General features: G+C 55.2%; 4 protein-coding genes across 4 annotated transcripts; 2 read left to right on the top strand and 2 right to left on the bottom strand.

Annotated features, from left to right (window-relative positions):
- Nucleotides 1-1,823: 1,823 nt before the first annotated feature.
- gliZ (Zn(II)2Cys6 domain-containing transcription factor gliZ) lies at nucleotides 1,824-3,212 on the top strand (the record flags this gene model as incomplete). The annotated part of the gene is made up of 1 exon (XM_043289466.1): nucleotides 1,824-3,212. The coding sequence occupies one exon, from the start codon at nucleotides 1,824-1,826 to the stop codon at nucleotides 3,210-3,212; it is 1,389 nt and encodes a 462-aa protein (XP_043145401.1).
- Nucleotides 3,213-3,999: 787 nt separating this feature from the next.
- gliI (aminotransferase gliI) lies at nucleotides 4,000-5,438 on the bottom strand (the record flags this gene model as incomplete). The annotated part of the gene is made up of 3 exons (XM_043289465.1): nucleotides 4,000-4,488; nucleotides 4,546-4,967; nucleotides 5,024-5,438. The coding sequence occupies 3 exons, from the start codon at nucleotides 5,436-5,438 to the stop codon at nucleotides 4,000-4,002; spliced, it is 1,326 nt and encodes a 441-aa protein (XP_043145400.1).
- Nucleotides 5,439-5,774: 336 nt separating this feature from the next.
- Nucleotides 5,775-7,117, top strand: gliJ (dipeptidase gliJ; the record flags this gene model as incomplete). The annotated part of the gene is made up of 4 exons (XM_043289464.1): nucleotides 5,775-6,007; nucleotides 6,062-6,430; nucleotides 6,479-6,568; nucleotides 6,631-7,117. 4 exons carry the CDS (start codon nucleotides 5,775-5,777, stop codon nucleotides 7,115-7,117), a joined length of 1,179 nt encoding a protein of 392 aa, XP_043145399.1.
- Nucleotides 7,118-7,493: 376 nt separating this feature from the next.
- Nucleotides 7,494-14,028, bottom strand: gliP (nonribosomal peptide synthetase gliP; the record flags this gene model as incomplete). Its single annotated transcript, XM_043289463.1, has 3 exons — nucleotides 7,494-9,914; nucleotides 9,981-13,339; nucleotides 13,416-14,028. The coding sequence occupies 3 exons, from the start codon at nucleotides 14,026-14,028 to the stop codon at nucleotides 7,494-7,496; spliced, it is 6,393 nt and encodes a 2,130-aa protein (XP_043145398.1).
- Between the last annotated feature and the right edge of the window lie 290 nt (nucleotides 14,029-14,318).

Genomic DNA, 14,318 nt, shown 5'->3' with positions numbered 1-14,318 from the left:
AATGATCATACGCTGCCTTTGCCTCTGGCTATGACTATGCCCACACGCCTGCTATGCTAATCAGGCTAATGAGGTATAAGGAGCAGGAGACAGAAAACTAGTAAAAGCAGAGGCTGCCTAAAGAACAGAAGGAAAGTAACAGTGTATGTCGAAATAAGGCCAAATGGTAAAGGAAGAGGCTTAGATTTACGAGGAAGCATATCTAAAGTTCAGCAGCTAATCTCCTCCTAGCAGACGCCTACTCCGGAGTAGTTCTACACTAGTTCAGTAGTATTTATTATTGCCACCCCTGCCATTACTCGACAGCTAGTGGCCTCACCACCACATGTGCTAATCTGTATTTAGATTAACTCCACTCGGCCATTAATCATGCTTGTAGAATAGGATAGAATTGAGCAGAAGGCCCTTCTAGACGCTTAAAGGAGCTATTAAAGCATAAGCATCGGAGACATTAGAACCATGAAACTATTGCCCGCGTGGCCACTGGCCAAAAGGCTTCCTCTAAATTCCGACTTACTATACACAGGACCTTGATTATACATTCTGGTCTGTACACAACCCCAAGGCCTGCTCCTACTATGGATAAGAATGATATTGTGACAGCTTCGGCCATTTGTTAGATGACCCTCGGAAACCATCGGCGGAAAAGTCTTCCAAGAGACCCCTGCACACCGTAAGCACTAGCAGTCGAACCCTTTAGAAGAAATTAGAATGATCAGGATCGGTGACGCCGTAAGAACCATACTCCTAGACTTTTGATACATATTATGATGATGTTTAGACGGGGTCAGTGCGGCGTTTGCGCAGAGATAGGATTTGCCAAAGAGGGTATTTGGTCTATGATCTACCAAGTCGCTAGGGAGTAGCCGCGGGAGACCGCCGCTGATTGGGGGCTACGGACTCCGTAACATATTAAAGTCTCCGTGCGCTACAGTCTAGGTACTGCATATATGTCTCCGACATAGGCGAGACCGTTAGCTCGAGCATGCCGCCCCCAACCACGTTGACCTACCAAGGTCCTCAGCATGCGCATCATCAGCCAACCAGATACTCGCTTTTGAGTCGTGTTGTTGGGGATCGTCCCTCCGAACTGCAGCTTATTGACACATCCTCAGCACGCGACTTGGCATTTGGCTGCTAGCTGTTTCGGCTGGACCAATCAATTGGCGGGGGGAGAAACGGTGCAGAACTCGACGCAGAGACCACTTTCTTCACCAGGTTGCACAAGCACGTTCCATGCTGGCTGCAAGATTCAGTTGTGCTTCATCAAGCACTCGGCTGTAATGTAAAGAGCCGCAAACTCTGAATGAAGTGAGGACTGTGAGGGACAATATCAACATCAACTTGGCATGAATCGAGTCAATTGAGTTTGATTGCGGGATCTAGTGCCGAGACATCTCTCGCCCTTTGTTTGCCGTCTGACAAGCGGATCCGCCTCGTCAGAGGCGCTCCAAATCCGTAAGCTGCAGGCGCGAAGGATTCTGAGGCGCAAGGCAACTCCCTGCTAGTGGTGCTGATTCAGGACGGACTGATTGACATTGTGAACGTCGACTGAGTCGAGGTCAATTTAGTTGGAGTGCGGATTAAGTCTCGACAGAAACTCTCTTGGCTCTCTGACAGGCCAGATCAGCGTCGTCAGAGGTACTGCAGGGTTAATTGGCATGCACGGAGACATTCAGGTGTCAGAATACCCCCTTTCCAGTGGTGGTGCAGAGCGATGATGGAAGGTTAAAAGCCTTCTCTTCTCCGAGGCGTTGCTGCTAATATTTAAGGCCAGTAGTCTACCACCTCCACGGGTCAATCAAGCCAACTACTCGCTAACGATGGCGGCATCTATGCAGGATGTGTCGCCATCTTTTACCTCGTCTCCCACATCCACAATGACTACGACTTCCACACCCAAACCAGACAAGCCTCGCAAGCTACGATCGGCCTGCGATGCCTGTCACCGGTCCAAGACTCGATGCTCGGGCGGCAACCCTTGTACCCGATGCCACGAGTATATGAGTCCATGTACCTACAGCTATTCCTCACGCTGCGGCAAACCCAAGGGGGCCCGCAGTCGTAAAACTCTGGAGCGGGAGCAGCGGGTGGCGGCGGCTGCGGCAGAGTCCGCTCGGATAGCGGGGAACCCGCTCCCGTCTGCTCTAGCCTCCACCACCTCCGCCACGGCTACGGCCACTCCCTTCCAGTGTCCAACCGCCGACACTGCGGCTGCCGCAACCGGCGCCACCACGTCCACGGTCGCGTCTCCCCGTGCTGACGACTGTCTCGGTCTGTTCGACGACGAGGAGGAATTGCTCCCCGTTTTCTCCAGCTGCGGTGAGGATACCGGGGCTAGTACTGCGTTTTCGACGGACTGGATCCCTCCTCTGCCCTCCATATCCGACTCCGACCTTTCGTTCCCGTTAATAGATTCAGGGTTAGCCCCGGACCCTGACCTCAATGACTCCATTTTCTGGAGCACGATCGCCGAGCCTGACTGCCAGCCGGCGAGCAAGGAGCTGCTGGATCCTCGAGCCAAGCTGCTGCGCTCCTGCAAATGTCTCCAGACCCTCAGCAACCTCACTTCCCGAGACATCCGTCGATTCGATGCCACGTTTATGTTTGTCCGGAACTTTGCTCGTGCATTTTCCGCCTTCTATTGTTGTTCACACTGCCCGAAAGATGCCGGCAGTATCAGTATGGCAGTGACCGCGTTGCAGCTGGCAACGACAGCCCTGGAAAAAACCGCCAACATAGGGACCGAAGCTGCTGTCTTCAAGTCAGGCTGCTCAGGCATGACCTCCGCCGACCTGGACGACGACCTACTCTCGCCAAGCTCCGACCTCTTCCTGCCGTCGAGCAACAGCAGTGGCCCCAACCCCTTCTTCCAGCTGGGAAGCTACCAAATCGCCCCTCTGCCGGGAGAACCCGAGGCGGAGGAGCATAGTGAGATCCTGAACATCTTGATACGGTCCGCGGTGCGCCGCTTATTGGCCGTCTGCTGGCAGATCTGGGATCTGCTCCGTGGTCCCGCTTCCCGCGACGGCCGGGGGTATGTCTTTGACCCCCTTGACTCGTCTTCCTCATCTTCCTCTTCCTCCTCGTCCTCCTTCTCATTCGCCCCTGACAATAACCAACTCTTTGATCTTTCATGCTCAGCCGAAGCAGCCCAGTTTCGGAGCACGCTGGTCCAGATACCGGCTCGACTGTGCAACTTGCTGGCCTGAACGCCAGCCCAGCCTCTAGGCTTCCTAACTTCTTTTGCTCCCCATGAAGCACGCAAAGTGTGCGCGGTTATGGCGGTAGATGTACGAATTACGGCAGTTACCCCAGTTCTTTTCTTTCATTCAACACCGTTCGCCCTGAAGAAGACACTTCTTCGGGCGAGGACCAGGAAGATAATCCACTTTAGAGAGTGCGATCAAGATCCCCGTTTAGATGTCATGACGCCTTCTGGGATAAGACAAACAGAAAGAAAAAAATGAAAAAAAGAAAAAAAAAAGTTAGAAACAGGAAATCGCATGATTATGATTGGTCGATGGTTTCAGTTGGCTGTATATCGATAGAGCAGGAATTCTCATGAATCATTATCAGATGTGTCACTGAAATGGCAGCCAGCCATCTTGTGCTAATTGTATTTGGATGGTAAATATACATGTGGAGTGTATAGGATGAAGATCCGGTCTGGCAATGTATCTATCTAACCAACAGGGCGTTAATATCAGTAAGGACAGTATAAACTATGTGAAATGTCTGCGAAAGCATGTTGAAACAGTAGTAGAGTCGGAGTCTGCAATGGGGTCTTTTTAGCATATACTGATACCAGAGTAAGGGTAACAGACGGACTTTACAGCAGACTACTGTTCAAATGAATATAGTGAAAATCTCCCGGTTCTGCAGCCATACTATCACAGACTATAGTCAATACCCTAGAATGACTAACGGGATAGAGATGACTGAATGTATGGATGTATATAGATGACACAATATAGTTGTATATTGCCTTGCCTATCGCTACGCACCATCAACGGTCCATCTCTTCCCCTCCATTCCAACCACCTGTTCAATTCGCCGCAGCCCTTCCATGAGCTCCTCCTCAGGAAGCGCAAACGTAATCCGAAACCATCCACTTTCGCTAGCGCAATACCCCTGTCCCGCGCCCACCGACACGCCCACCGCCTCGAAGCGATCATTGAGAGCTGCCTCGTCCTCCCAGCTGGGCTCGTCATCCAGCCGTGAAAAGGATCTGCATCCCAGTCGTGCCCAGATATACACCCCGGCAGCCGGTGGCACAAAGGGTATCTGGTGGAAGACGAGAAAGTCGCTGATCAGCCGGGCGCTACGCTGCAGCGCAACTCTGTTCTGATGCAGGATTCCATCGATGGCCGCGGGATCGCGGAGCAGCGCGGTGATGACGAGCGAGGTGAATGTCGAGACGCGGGAATGGTTCGAGATGGCGAGGGAGAGACGGAGATCAGGATGTGCTTGGGTGATGCCGAAGCCCTGTGCACAACATTAATATCGGGATGCATTGAGGTTAAGAGAATAGGAGACAAATACCAGACGCAAGCCGCTACTGCCGAGATCTTTGCTAATACTGTAGAGCGTGAACACGCGCGCCAGATCTACCCCTAGGGCAGACACATCGATGCCAAGGACCGAGGTGAACGGCACTTGCTCGTCAAGTGTGGAGAGGGCGTAGATCTCGTCGGAGATGTAGAATAGATCATGCCGTTGGGCGAATTGGAGCAAGGCTTGGGTTACCTTCGGGGGGTAGATATGTCCGCATGGATTGTGGGGGTTACACACGAGGATGGCTTTGATGCGGCAGGGGGCCTGACGAAGGGCCCGTTCGTACGCCGCAACATACGCCAATACGACATGATCCGGATCCTCAGATCCAGATACATCACTGTCAGATGGAGGTGTAATATGAACAGCCGTGACGTTGGAGCGCAGAACGAAGCTTGTCTCGAACCCACCTGTAAACCCATCAGCAAGTAGAGCACTGTGCAACAAAACCCCAGGCGTTGCGTACCCCAGAACGGCGTTTCGATTAACACGCCCTCTCCCGGCTCGCAAATGTCATACAGCAGATTCTCCAGCAGTGAGCTGCATCCGGCCCCTACGACGACGTGGGCCGGCTCCACGCGGGTATGCGCGGCAAACACGCGGTTGAAGAAGTCCGACGCGACTTGCAGCAGCTCTGCGTCACCACCCATGCCATCTGCGTAGGATAGATGGCGGGTGGAAAGATTTTGGGCGAAGAGCGCCTTGTACTGGTCGACCAGCTCGCCGCGGACGGACCAGTTCTCCGCCGTCATCATATTGACTCGGTGCTGTTTCGCATTGAGCCGAGATACCTGCCGCATATGCTTGTTGGTGAACCATTGGATGTTTGCGCGAGAACGATGCGCTAGAGAGGGAGTAATTATCTCAGATGCAGATGGCATTGTGTTGTCGCTGTTTGCGTTTTACCTGACCTGACTTGTTAGATGGGCCTCCTCGTATCATGATCATCAGTGTCGAGAAGATAGCAGGTTTCCATCTATTGAAAAGTCTGCGTAAAAGAATATCGGATTCCGAGATCGACGAATTAGAATCAACAGTAACATGTGTTGCATAGAAATTCGAATGAGTGGGTGGAACTTTGATTTCGGTGGCCGAATTAAGAGGCTGAAGTAGGGTACATTGTCCTCCGCCAGTTCCAACGACAAGAAATGGAATATCAGACCATCATGCTAGACAAGATACAAACTTAGCTAGGAATTATACCACACATAGCTAGAATGGCTCCGAGCACGATCGAAGAACAGGCCCGGAGGCTTCTGAACGAGGTGCCTCTGATCGACGGCCACAATGACTTTCCGTACATGATACGCGGATGGTTTCGCAATGACATCAATGGCCAGAATGCCCACCTGTATGATATGCCAATCGGCCAGACTGATCTCCAGCGTCTACAGAAGGGGCAGTTGGGCGGCCAGTTCTGGAGCGCATATGTCCCTTGGCAAGTTTCTGTGTTACTCTTCCGTTCTCGTGCGCATGAAAACCCATTGTACTAACTGTGATTCAGCCCCAAGAACCCAGATCGAGAGGTTGGCAGTTTAGAAAGCCTCCGCCAGACGCTTGGACAGCTCGATGTAATCCACCGATTGATTGAGACACACCCGACAATCCTGCAGTTCGCCGACTCAGCGGCCAGTATCTGGAGCAGCTTTCGCGCCGGCCGCGTCGCGAGTCTGATCGGGATCGAAGGCCTCCACCAGATCGCTGACAGCGTCAGCGCCCTGCGCATGTTGTACCGACTGGGTGTTCGCTATGTGACGCTGACGCACAACTGTCACAATTCCTTTGCAGATGCGGCGACGATATGTCCGGAGATCCACGGAGGATTATCGTGCAAGGGAGAGCGACTGATTCGAGAGTTGAACCGAATGGGGATGTACGTATTGCTCCTGCAAATTGGATTACGTGTAGCTCATTGTACTAGGATTATTGACCTGTCCCACACGTCACACAAAGCCCAAACACAAGCGCTGCGGCTTTCACGAGCGCCTGTCATCTACTCTCATTCCTCCATGTAAGAACCAGACTATCCAGTTAAACGTAGGTTCTACTAACATCCACGGACGGGGACTAAAGATATCGTCTCTGCGCACATGTTCGCAACGTCACCGATGAGAACCTGCAACTGCTGCAACGCAATGGCGGCGTAATCATGATCTGCTTCCTGCGCGAGCTGCTTGCAGCCGAAGCGGACCAGGCCGCGCTCAGCCACGCCATCGACCATATCATCTACGCCGGGACGCGGATCGGATACGAGCACGTCGGCATCGGGTCCGACTTTGACGGGATGCTCCGTGGTCCGGACGGGCTGCATGATGTCTCGTGCTATCCTGCCTTGGTGGCCGGGTTGCTTCGGCGCGGTGTGGCCGAGGAGGATGTCAAACGGGTGATGGGGTTGAATGTCATTCGCGTGCTGGAAGAGGTGGAACGTGTTTCTGCAAAGCTTCAAGGGGCCGGAGAAGAATGTCTGTGCGATGAGTTGGACGAGGTGTGGAATGAGGATATCAAGAGGCAGTTGACGCGAGAGCGAGAACGAGTGAGGAAGTTGTTGCCTCAAGAGTAGAGGAATAGGCATTTAGGATACGATGAAATTGAATTCATGATATGATGCATTGGACTTTCAGCTTCAGGTAAACCGTCATCTGAATTGATGGAATGATCTCAGCAGTCCCTTAGTTCTGTAGTTTTAGCTCACGATGAAGGTAGTTCTAGCTGGCAGGAAGTAATAATATTTTATTCATATGGAGATTACTCTTCTGGTATCAGTCTTCAGCAGAGATACCAGCATAAAGATATATGTACTCTTACTGAGGCTAAACAATTCAACAAACTTTCTTTATCGGGTTAACTATTCGTAGGTGACAGGAATATGAGTAAATACAGATGCCAATGACAGATGAACATAAAGCAATATATACAATCTAAGCTGCCTGAAAAAGTTAAAGTACCTGACGATAAAGACGCTGAGCCAGATCCTGCGCCGACGGATGATCGAAGATGTTGCAAATGGGCACGTCCAGCCCAACCCGTTTCAACTGACGGCTTAACCGCCAGGCTTGAATCGAATCAGCGCCTGCCTCAAAGAAGGAGACGGAGCAGGGAAACTCGTCCAGCGAGATACCCAAGCAGGAGGCCATCTCGCGCCGCAGAATTCCAACCAGACGGCGGTAGAAATTCCAGTCGACTTTGGTCTTGGCCGTGCTGTTCATCGCATCCAGGCGTTCGTGGATGGCCGCTCGAGATAGGCGCTCGGCCAGCGCTTCAAGGACACACCGGACACTTTCCTCGATTGTGGTGATGGTTGCCTCGTCCAGCTGGTGATCATCGTACTCGATGCGCAGGGTCCAATGGTCCGTCTCGATCTCGGTCCATTCGAACATGAGCAGGAACTTGGCCCCCGACGCAAAGCACATTTCGCGTTTTATCTCCAGTCCCTCGATGGCGAGACAATCCTCCACCGCCCGTTTGAGGTGGAAGGTGACCATGGCTTCGAAGAGCGGGTGTTGCCGAATGGTTCGGGGCTGGTGGAGGAGGTTCAGGACCTGCTCGAACGGAATGGCATTGCAGACGGCCGCTTGGCTCGCTTCGCGGGTAGACTGCAGGATGGTGGCGCAGTCTGCATTGACGGGTGTTTTGAAACGAAGAGGCAGGCGATCGAGGAACAGGCCCATCGACTCTTGCTCCACGGCGTGGCCGCGGTTGGCCCACGGAGAACCGAGCACGACGTCGTTGGAGCCGGCGAGCCACTGAAGCGTCTGTGCCACGGCGGCACATACCAACTGGTGCTGGCTCATGCCGTACTCTTGGCCCAAGGCGACGACGCGTCGCACGAGGTCTCCCTTGAATTCGGACACTCGGGAACGGCCTTCGAACGTCATCTGGCCCGGATACCGCGGGATGTCCAGGCGCCGGGGAGCATCCTCGAGGTACTTGGACCAGAACTTCCGTTCCTGCTCTGTAACCTGGCGCGACCAAGCTGGTGCCCGAGGATACTGCCATCGGTCTGCTGTTGGGGTCGTTCTTCCCGTATACACGGCAGACACTTCCTGCAGCAGATTCTGCACGCTGTTGAGGTCGGCGACGGCGTGGCTCGTGACCACAAGCAGGGTGCGACGGTCTAGGAAGACCCGGATGAGCTCATCACGAGCCAAGTCGAAGCCCCGGTCGACCTCCTTGGCTGTGTCGAGTGCGCCGTCGCACACGAGGACTCGTGGCGCTGTGTCACGGAAGATTCGACACGGTCCGAGCGACGTCTCGACAAAGTTGGTGCGGAAGACCTTGCGCGAGGCCAACACGGAGTTGAAGGACTGGACTAGACGGTCACGATCAAAGGCCCCGCTGAGGTGCAGGAGAACGGGGATATTGAATGTGCGCACGTCAGAGGCGATCAGGTATTGGAACCACGTTTGCCTCTCCAACGGCGACAGGCAATGATCGGGAAACGCGTCGCAGATGGTCCGCGGCTTGGACGCCGAGGCCTGACGTTTGCGGCGCACCAGCTCGACCTGCTCGGCCAGGGTGGGGTGTTCAATCACATCGCGCATGGACACGGAGATGCCAAAGGTGCTGCCGAGGCGAGCCGCCAGCATCATCTGCAGAACGGAGTGACCTCCCAGCGCGCGGAAATCATCGTCTTCACAGAGCTTGCGAGCGCCACCACTCGCCTGCAGACGCAACACGTTCTTCCACAGGGTTGCAACGCCGTCTGCGATGGAAGCATCCTTTGCCATGGTCGCTGCACTCGTCTTTTGCCGCGGCAGGGCTTCCTCCGGCCGTGTGAGGGTGGCTCTCTCCGCCAGCTTGCGGTAGTCGACCTTCCGGTTGGCCGTCCAGGGGAACTCTTCGAGCGCGGTGATCACCTGGGGCACCCAGCTGGGTTGGAGCGACTCGCGCAGTCGCTGCTCCAGGCGGCTGACATCCACGTCGTGCGGCATGACAAAGGCCACCAGGGTATCATTGACAACGAGAGCAGCCGCCTGGGTGAGCCGTGGCTCCTCCTGATACATCTTCTGCTCGACCGCCGCGAGCTCGACGCGGAAGCCGCGGATTTTGACCTGCCGGTCCAGCCGTCCTATGTAGACAATCTGGTTGTCAGCGTTCCAGTAGCCGTAGTCGCCCGTGCGATACATCCGTTCACCAGGATGCCAGGGATCCGGCAGCACGCTGTAAGCAGTCTTGGCGTCGTCTCCCACGTAGCCTCGCATCACCTGTTGTCCAGCTAGGAAGATCTCTCCGGTCTGGCCTTCAGACACGTGCTGCAGATCGGGGTCCAAGATGTACATTCGCGCGGTGCGAATGGCGTTTCCGATGGTGACCTGCTGGCCGGGCACTAGGCGTGTAAACGACGTACAGATAGAACACTGAGAATGTTAGTCTAGTACGGAAGCCTTTGAGCTAGAACTGGAAGGAATTTAAGGGATACCTACCTCTGCAGGGCCATAGGCGTTGTAGAATGCTCGACCCTCGCCCCACCGAGCGAGCAAGCCCGGAGTGACGGGCTCTCCTGTCGCGTAGACCATGTCAAGGTTAGGATAGTCGTCTGGATTCAGGACGCTGAGCACAGAAGGAGTAATTGTTGACACATCGACCTTGGCCAGATGGGCCAGAGGGTCGGACGGGTCACGAAGCACCAGCGTGCCGCCATGGAGCAACGCAGAGAAAATCTCGTTGGAGCAGTAGTCGAACGCAGGCGACATGAACTGAGCAATACGACGGCCGGGGCGGCTGAACATGGTGGCTTCGGGATTCGACTGCAAAGCTAGAAGCCCCCGATGACTGATCGGAACCCCCTTGGGGCGGCCGGTTGTGCCAGAGGTGAAGACGATGAGGGCATCCTCGTTTGCGTTGACCAGGAGCGACAGTTGCCTGCTCGTGTCCGCTGTCTCGCATTCTTGAAGCGTGAAGACGCGAAGGTCCGTTATTGGCAGGATCGCCGCAGTCGACGAGCAGGCATTAGGGATCAAGAGCGCGCTGGCACCGCTTTGCTCGTAAACGGCGACCCGTCTCGCCATTGGATAGGCAGGGTCGAGCGGACAGTATGCGCAGCCGGCTTTCAGGATACCCAAGATACCCACCACCCAGTTGAGGGTTCCATCGGCATGGATGGCAATGACTTGGGCGCTGGGGAAATGTTTTGCAATATGCGACGCCACCGCGTTGGACTTTTGATCCAGGGCCCGATAGGATAGGGAGGCTCCAGGCCCGTCCACGGCTACCAAATCCTCGTGAAGGTCGACCGACGCATAGAACGCCGCCGCCACATTGGGTACATTATCCTGTTCGAGATCAGAAGGCTGATCGACCGCAAGGGGTGTCTTCGTCGGCCCCGTGAGCCACGCCTCCAGAGTCGAATCATGTACCAGCACCTTGAGTGCCTGTTGGAATGTGTCGGCATACTGTTGCACCGTCTGCTCGCCGTGCACGGAAGGGTTGTACACCAAACGGAAATGAGCATCCGCTTCGACAAGTAGACTCAACGCAAAGGTCGTGTTCTCAAAGAACTGCTCCTTCTGAGGCGGGATGTGTTGGTCGTAGGCCGGGAAATCATATTGTGTCGCTAGGAGAGACTCCACCCGGTACCCGATCTGATCGGGGGCAGACCAGGCGAAGGCGCTAATAGTTGCCAGACCTTCGAGCGTGGTCTGCAGCTGGCGCTCAATGGATGCGTCTGCCTCGAGGCGGCATACGAGTGGCAGGGTGGCCATTAATGGCCCGACGGCGTGCGCATCGTCTGGAAGGACCTCACGGCCGGAGAAGACCACTCCCAGAGTTACCAGGTTCGCCTTGGCCGTCCGAGCCAGGGCCATGGCCCATGCGGTGTAGTAGACAGCTGCCAGGGTGACGCTGCAGCTGGACGCGAGTCGGTGCAGCTCATCCACGCCGCCGACATGCTTGAATAGGACCTCCTGAGCCAGGTACGCCTGTGCTACAGGTGTTGCCATTACCTCTGTTCTCGTGAGTGACCGCACCGGCTGGAGATACTGCTCCCAGAACTGCCGTGCCTCGCCGTCTCGCTGTTTCTGGATCCCCTGCAGATTCCATGCTGCATCCACAAAGGAAGTGCGGAGGGAAGGTGTGATCCCCTGCGCCGCCTGCTGCACCCGCGCCAAAATCAGTCCCAGGGAGTAGCCGTCGATCAAGCTGTGATGGGCCGTCCAGACAATGGTCACCTCACCCTCCTCGTCGTCGTGGTCATTGGGCATGAATTTCATAAAATCCAACCGCATACTGAGTCCCACAGCCAGGCGCGAAGGATCGATCAGGGCAGCGTTGTAGTCCTCCCGCCGACGGAAGACGATCTCCTGCGGCTGGCACCTTGGCTGAGCGTGAACGATCTGCACGCCGGGCCCGATATCCAGCGCGATCTGGGTCCGAAAGACGGGCTCGGTAAGACAGACCTGCCGCCATGCGTTGCAAATGCGATCAGCCATGGCCATGGGGTATGTCTGCCGCAGCTGATTCGTGTTGGTCCCATCGCTTTGGAAGATGGGAGCGCTCAGCTCCAACTGCAGGGGGGTCAACGGAGCGACCTCGGTGTCGGATGGAACCGTTCCGTCCAAGGGTGGAAGTGCAGCAGCGACCTCTGCCTTGAGAGATACTCGGTGGTCGATTTGCTCCTCTTTGTCAGACACTGACTGGCCAGGCCGAGCCAGGTCGCGAGCATAAGGAAGAATGCCTCTAACCGTCGGATGCAGGTACAGATCGCGAGTAGTGAGAAGGATGCCCCGTTCCCGGCACAAGGAGGTGAATCGAAGAGCAGCCAGTGAGTTACCTCCCACGGCGAAGAAATTGATATCCTTGGACGTCGACGCCACCGGGAGCTCTAGGCCCAAAGCAGTGTACATGCATTCGGCTATAATTTGTTCGCGCTCCGTAGGACGCTCTGCCCCTGTCGTATCTTCATCTTCCGTGGCCTCGCAGACACGCGCCTGGTACTCTTTCAGCATGTTCTCAATTGCCTTGGTGTCAATCTTTCCATTGGCGGACAGCGGAAATTGATCGACAGCCAGGTATCTTCCCGGCCGATGGAACGCCGAGAGTCGGCGCTGGGCCTCGCTCTGCAGGCCGTCCAGATCGGCAGTGGACGGTGTCACCAGCACAACCAAAAGACCGTTGACCAATGAAGCATAGACGTCAGTGACTCCGAAACCCATCTGGCGTAGCGGTTCCTCCACGTCGGCCGGCAGATTGACGAGAAAGCCGCGATTCTTGACTGTTCGGTCAGTGCGGCCGCGGAATTCGACCACGCGCTGGCCGTCGTTACGACGGGTCCAGCGTCCTTGATCGCCAGTGCGATAGACTCGCTTGCCGTGCCAGTCAATAAACTTCTCGGCTGTCAGGGCGGCGTTCCGGTAGTAGCCGTGGGCCAGCCCGACACCTGCAATCGCAATCTCGCCTTCTTCGCCTTCCTCTTCGATGGGCAGAAGAGTGTCCGGCTGCAGCAAGTATACCGGCCCGTTGGGCATCGGACAACCGATGATACTCCGATTGATCATTCCTGTCTCCTGGCAGACCTCTACTTCCTGCATCAACGAGGCACAGGTGGTTTCCGTGGGGCCGTATGCGTTCAGGATGCGGACGCCAAATTCAAGCCAGCTGGACAACAAGGGGGCTGGTGGCGACTCTCCGCCCAACAGAATGGTATGGACATATGGGTAGCTGTCTGGCAATGCCGTTGGCAGCGGTAGCGTGGCCAGAATCGAGGGGGTCGACGCGAGGATCGAGCAGGTCTGCGCTTTGTCGAAGAGGGTGTCCATCGTCGTAGGGACCACGATGCCCGAGTTGCCTAGAATGGAAAAGAGCATACCCGTCGAGGCTACACAGTGAGCATTTAATCATACAAGACACGCAGGGATGCCTACCATCAAAAGATACGGACAGGATATGCAGTACTCGGTCTCCCGGCTGCACATCCATGTTGAAAGGACTGGTCTGGGCATAATTGGCCACTGCACGGTGTGGAATCATGACCCCTTTGGGAACTCCAGTGCTCCCACTTGTAAAGATCAGACAGGCGAGGTCCTCGGGAGCGATATCGGGAACGACCTTGGTGCTGCTGCGGTCTGTCGATAGAGCGGCCACATCGGCACTGGTGAGATGGATCACTTTGTGCCGTGGGCTTTCAAACGGTTCGACGGTTGTGTTGATGAGAATACGGCTGTCCGTACCGTCCAGCACGGCTTGTATCCGCTCGGATGACCACGAGCTACGGTCCAGAGGGACATAGCAGGCATGAGCCTTTAGGATGGCAAGCAGTGCGACAATATTCCGGGTGCCGTGCTCGGTGAGTAAGAGCACCGCCTCGCCAGGTACTACTCCTTCTTGCTGTAGCTTTCGAGCCAGGTTCGATGAGGCCACATCGAGTTCTGCATAGGTGAGCGAGCCACTCTCATGGTCGACTGCCAGCTGGTCTGGCGTCCGGGCGACGGACCGGGCAAAAAGCTGGCAGAGGTCGAGGGCTACTACTGATGGCATGATGAAGAGCGTAGGGTTGAGCCAAATAATAATAGTGTAGATATTTAAAAAGGAGCAGGCATGCCTGACTATTTTCTGTTGAAAGAAGTTTGGTTAATGTAGGCTGAACTGGGAGGCAGTCGATGATGCTTCATATGCGAATCTCTCGGGGAGCTCGGAGACTTATGGCCGCCGCTTCATGCACCATGGCGGGGGTATATTTCCTTTGGACTCCACGTACAATCCCTATCGGTACCCTGTATTGCCACCCCTAGTTTAGGGACTATCCCGATTACCAGGGGTAGTTTGGC

Source organism: Aspergillus udagawae, assembly GCF_001078395.1.
Source record: "Aspergillus udagawae IFM 46973 DNA, scaffold_3, whole genome shotgun sequence".
Taxonomy (NCBI): domain Eukaryota; kingdom Fungi; phylum Ascomycota; class Eurotiomycetes; order Eurotiales; family Aspergillaceae; genus Aspergillus; species Aspergillus udagawae.
The sequence above is the reverse complement of the archived record's forward strand: the minus strand, read 5'-3'. Positions and strand labels throughout refer to the sequence as shown.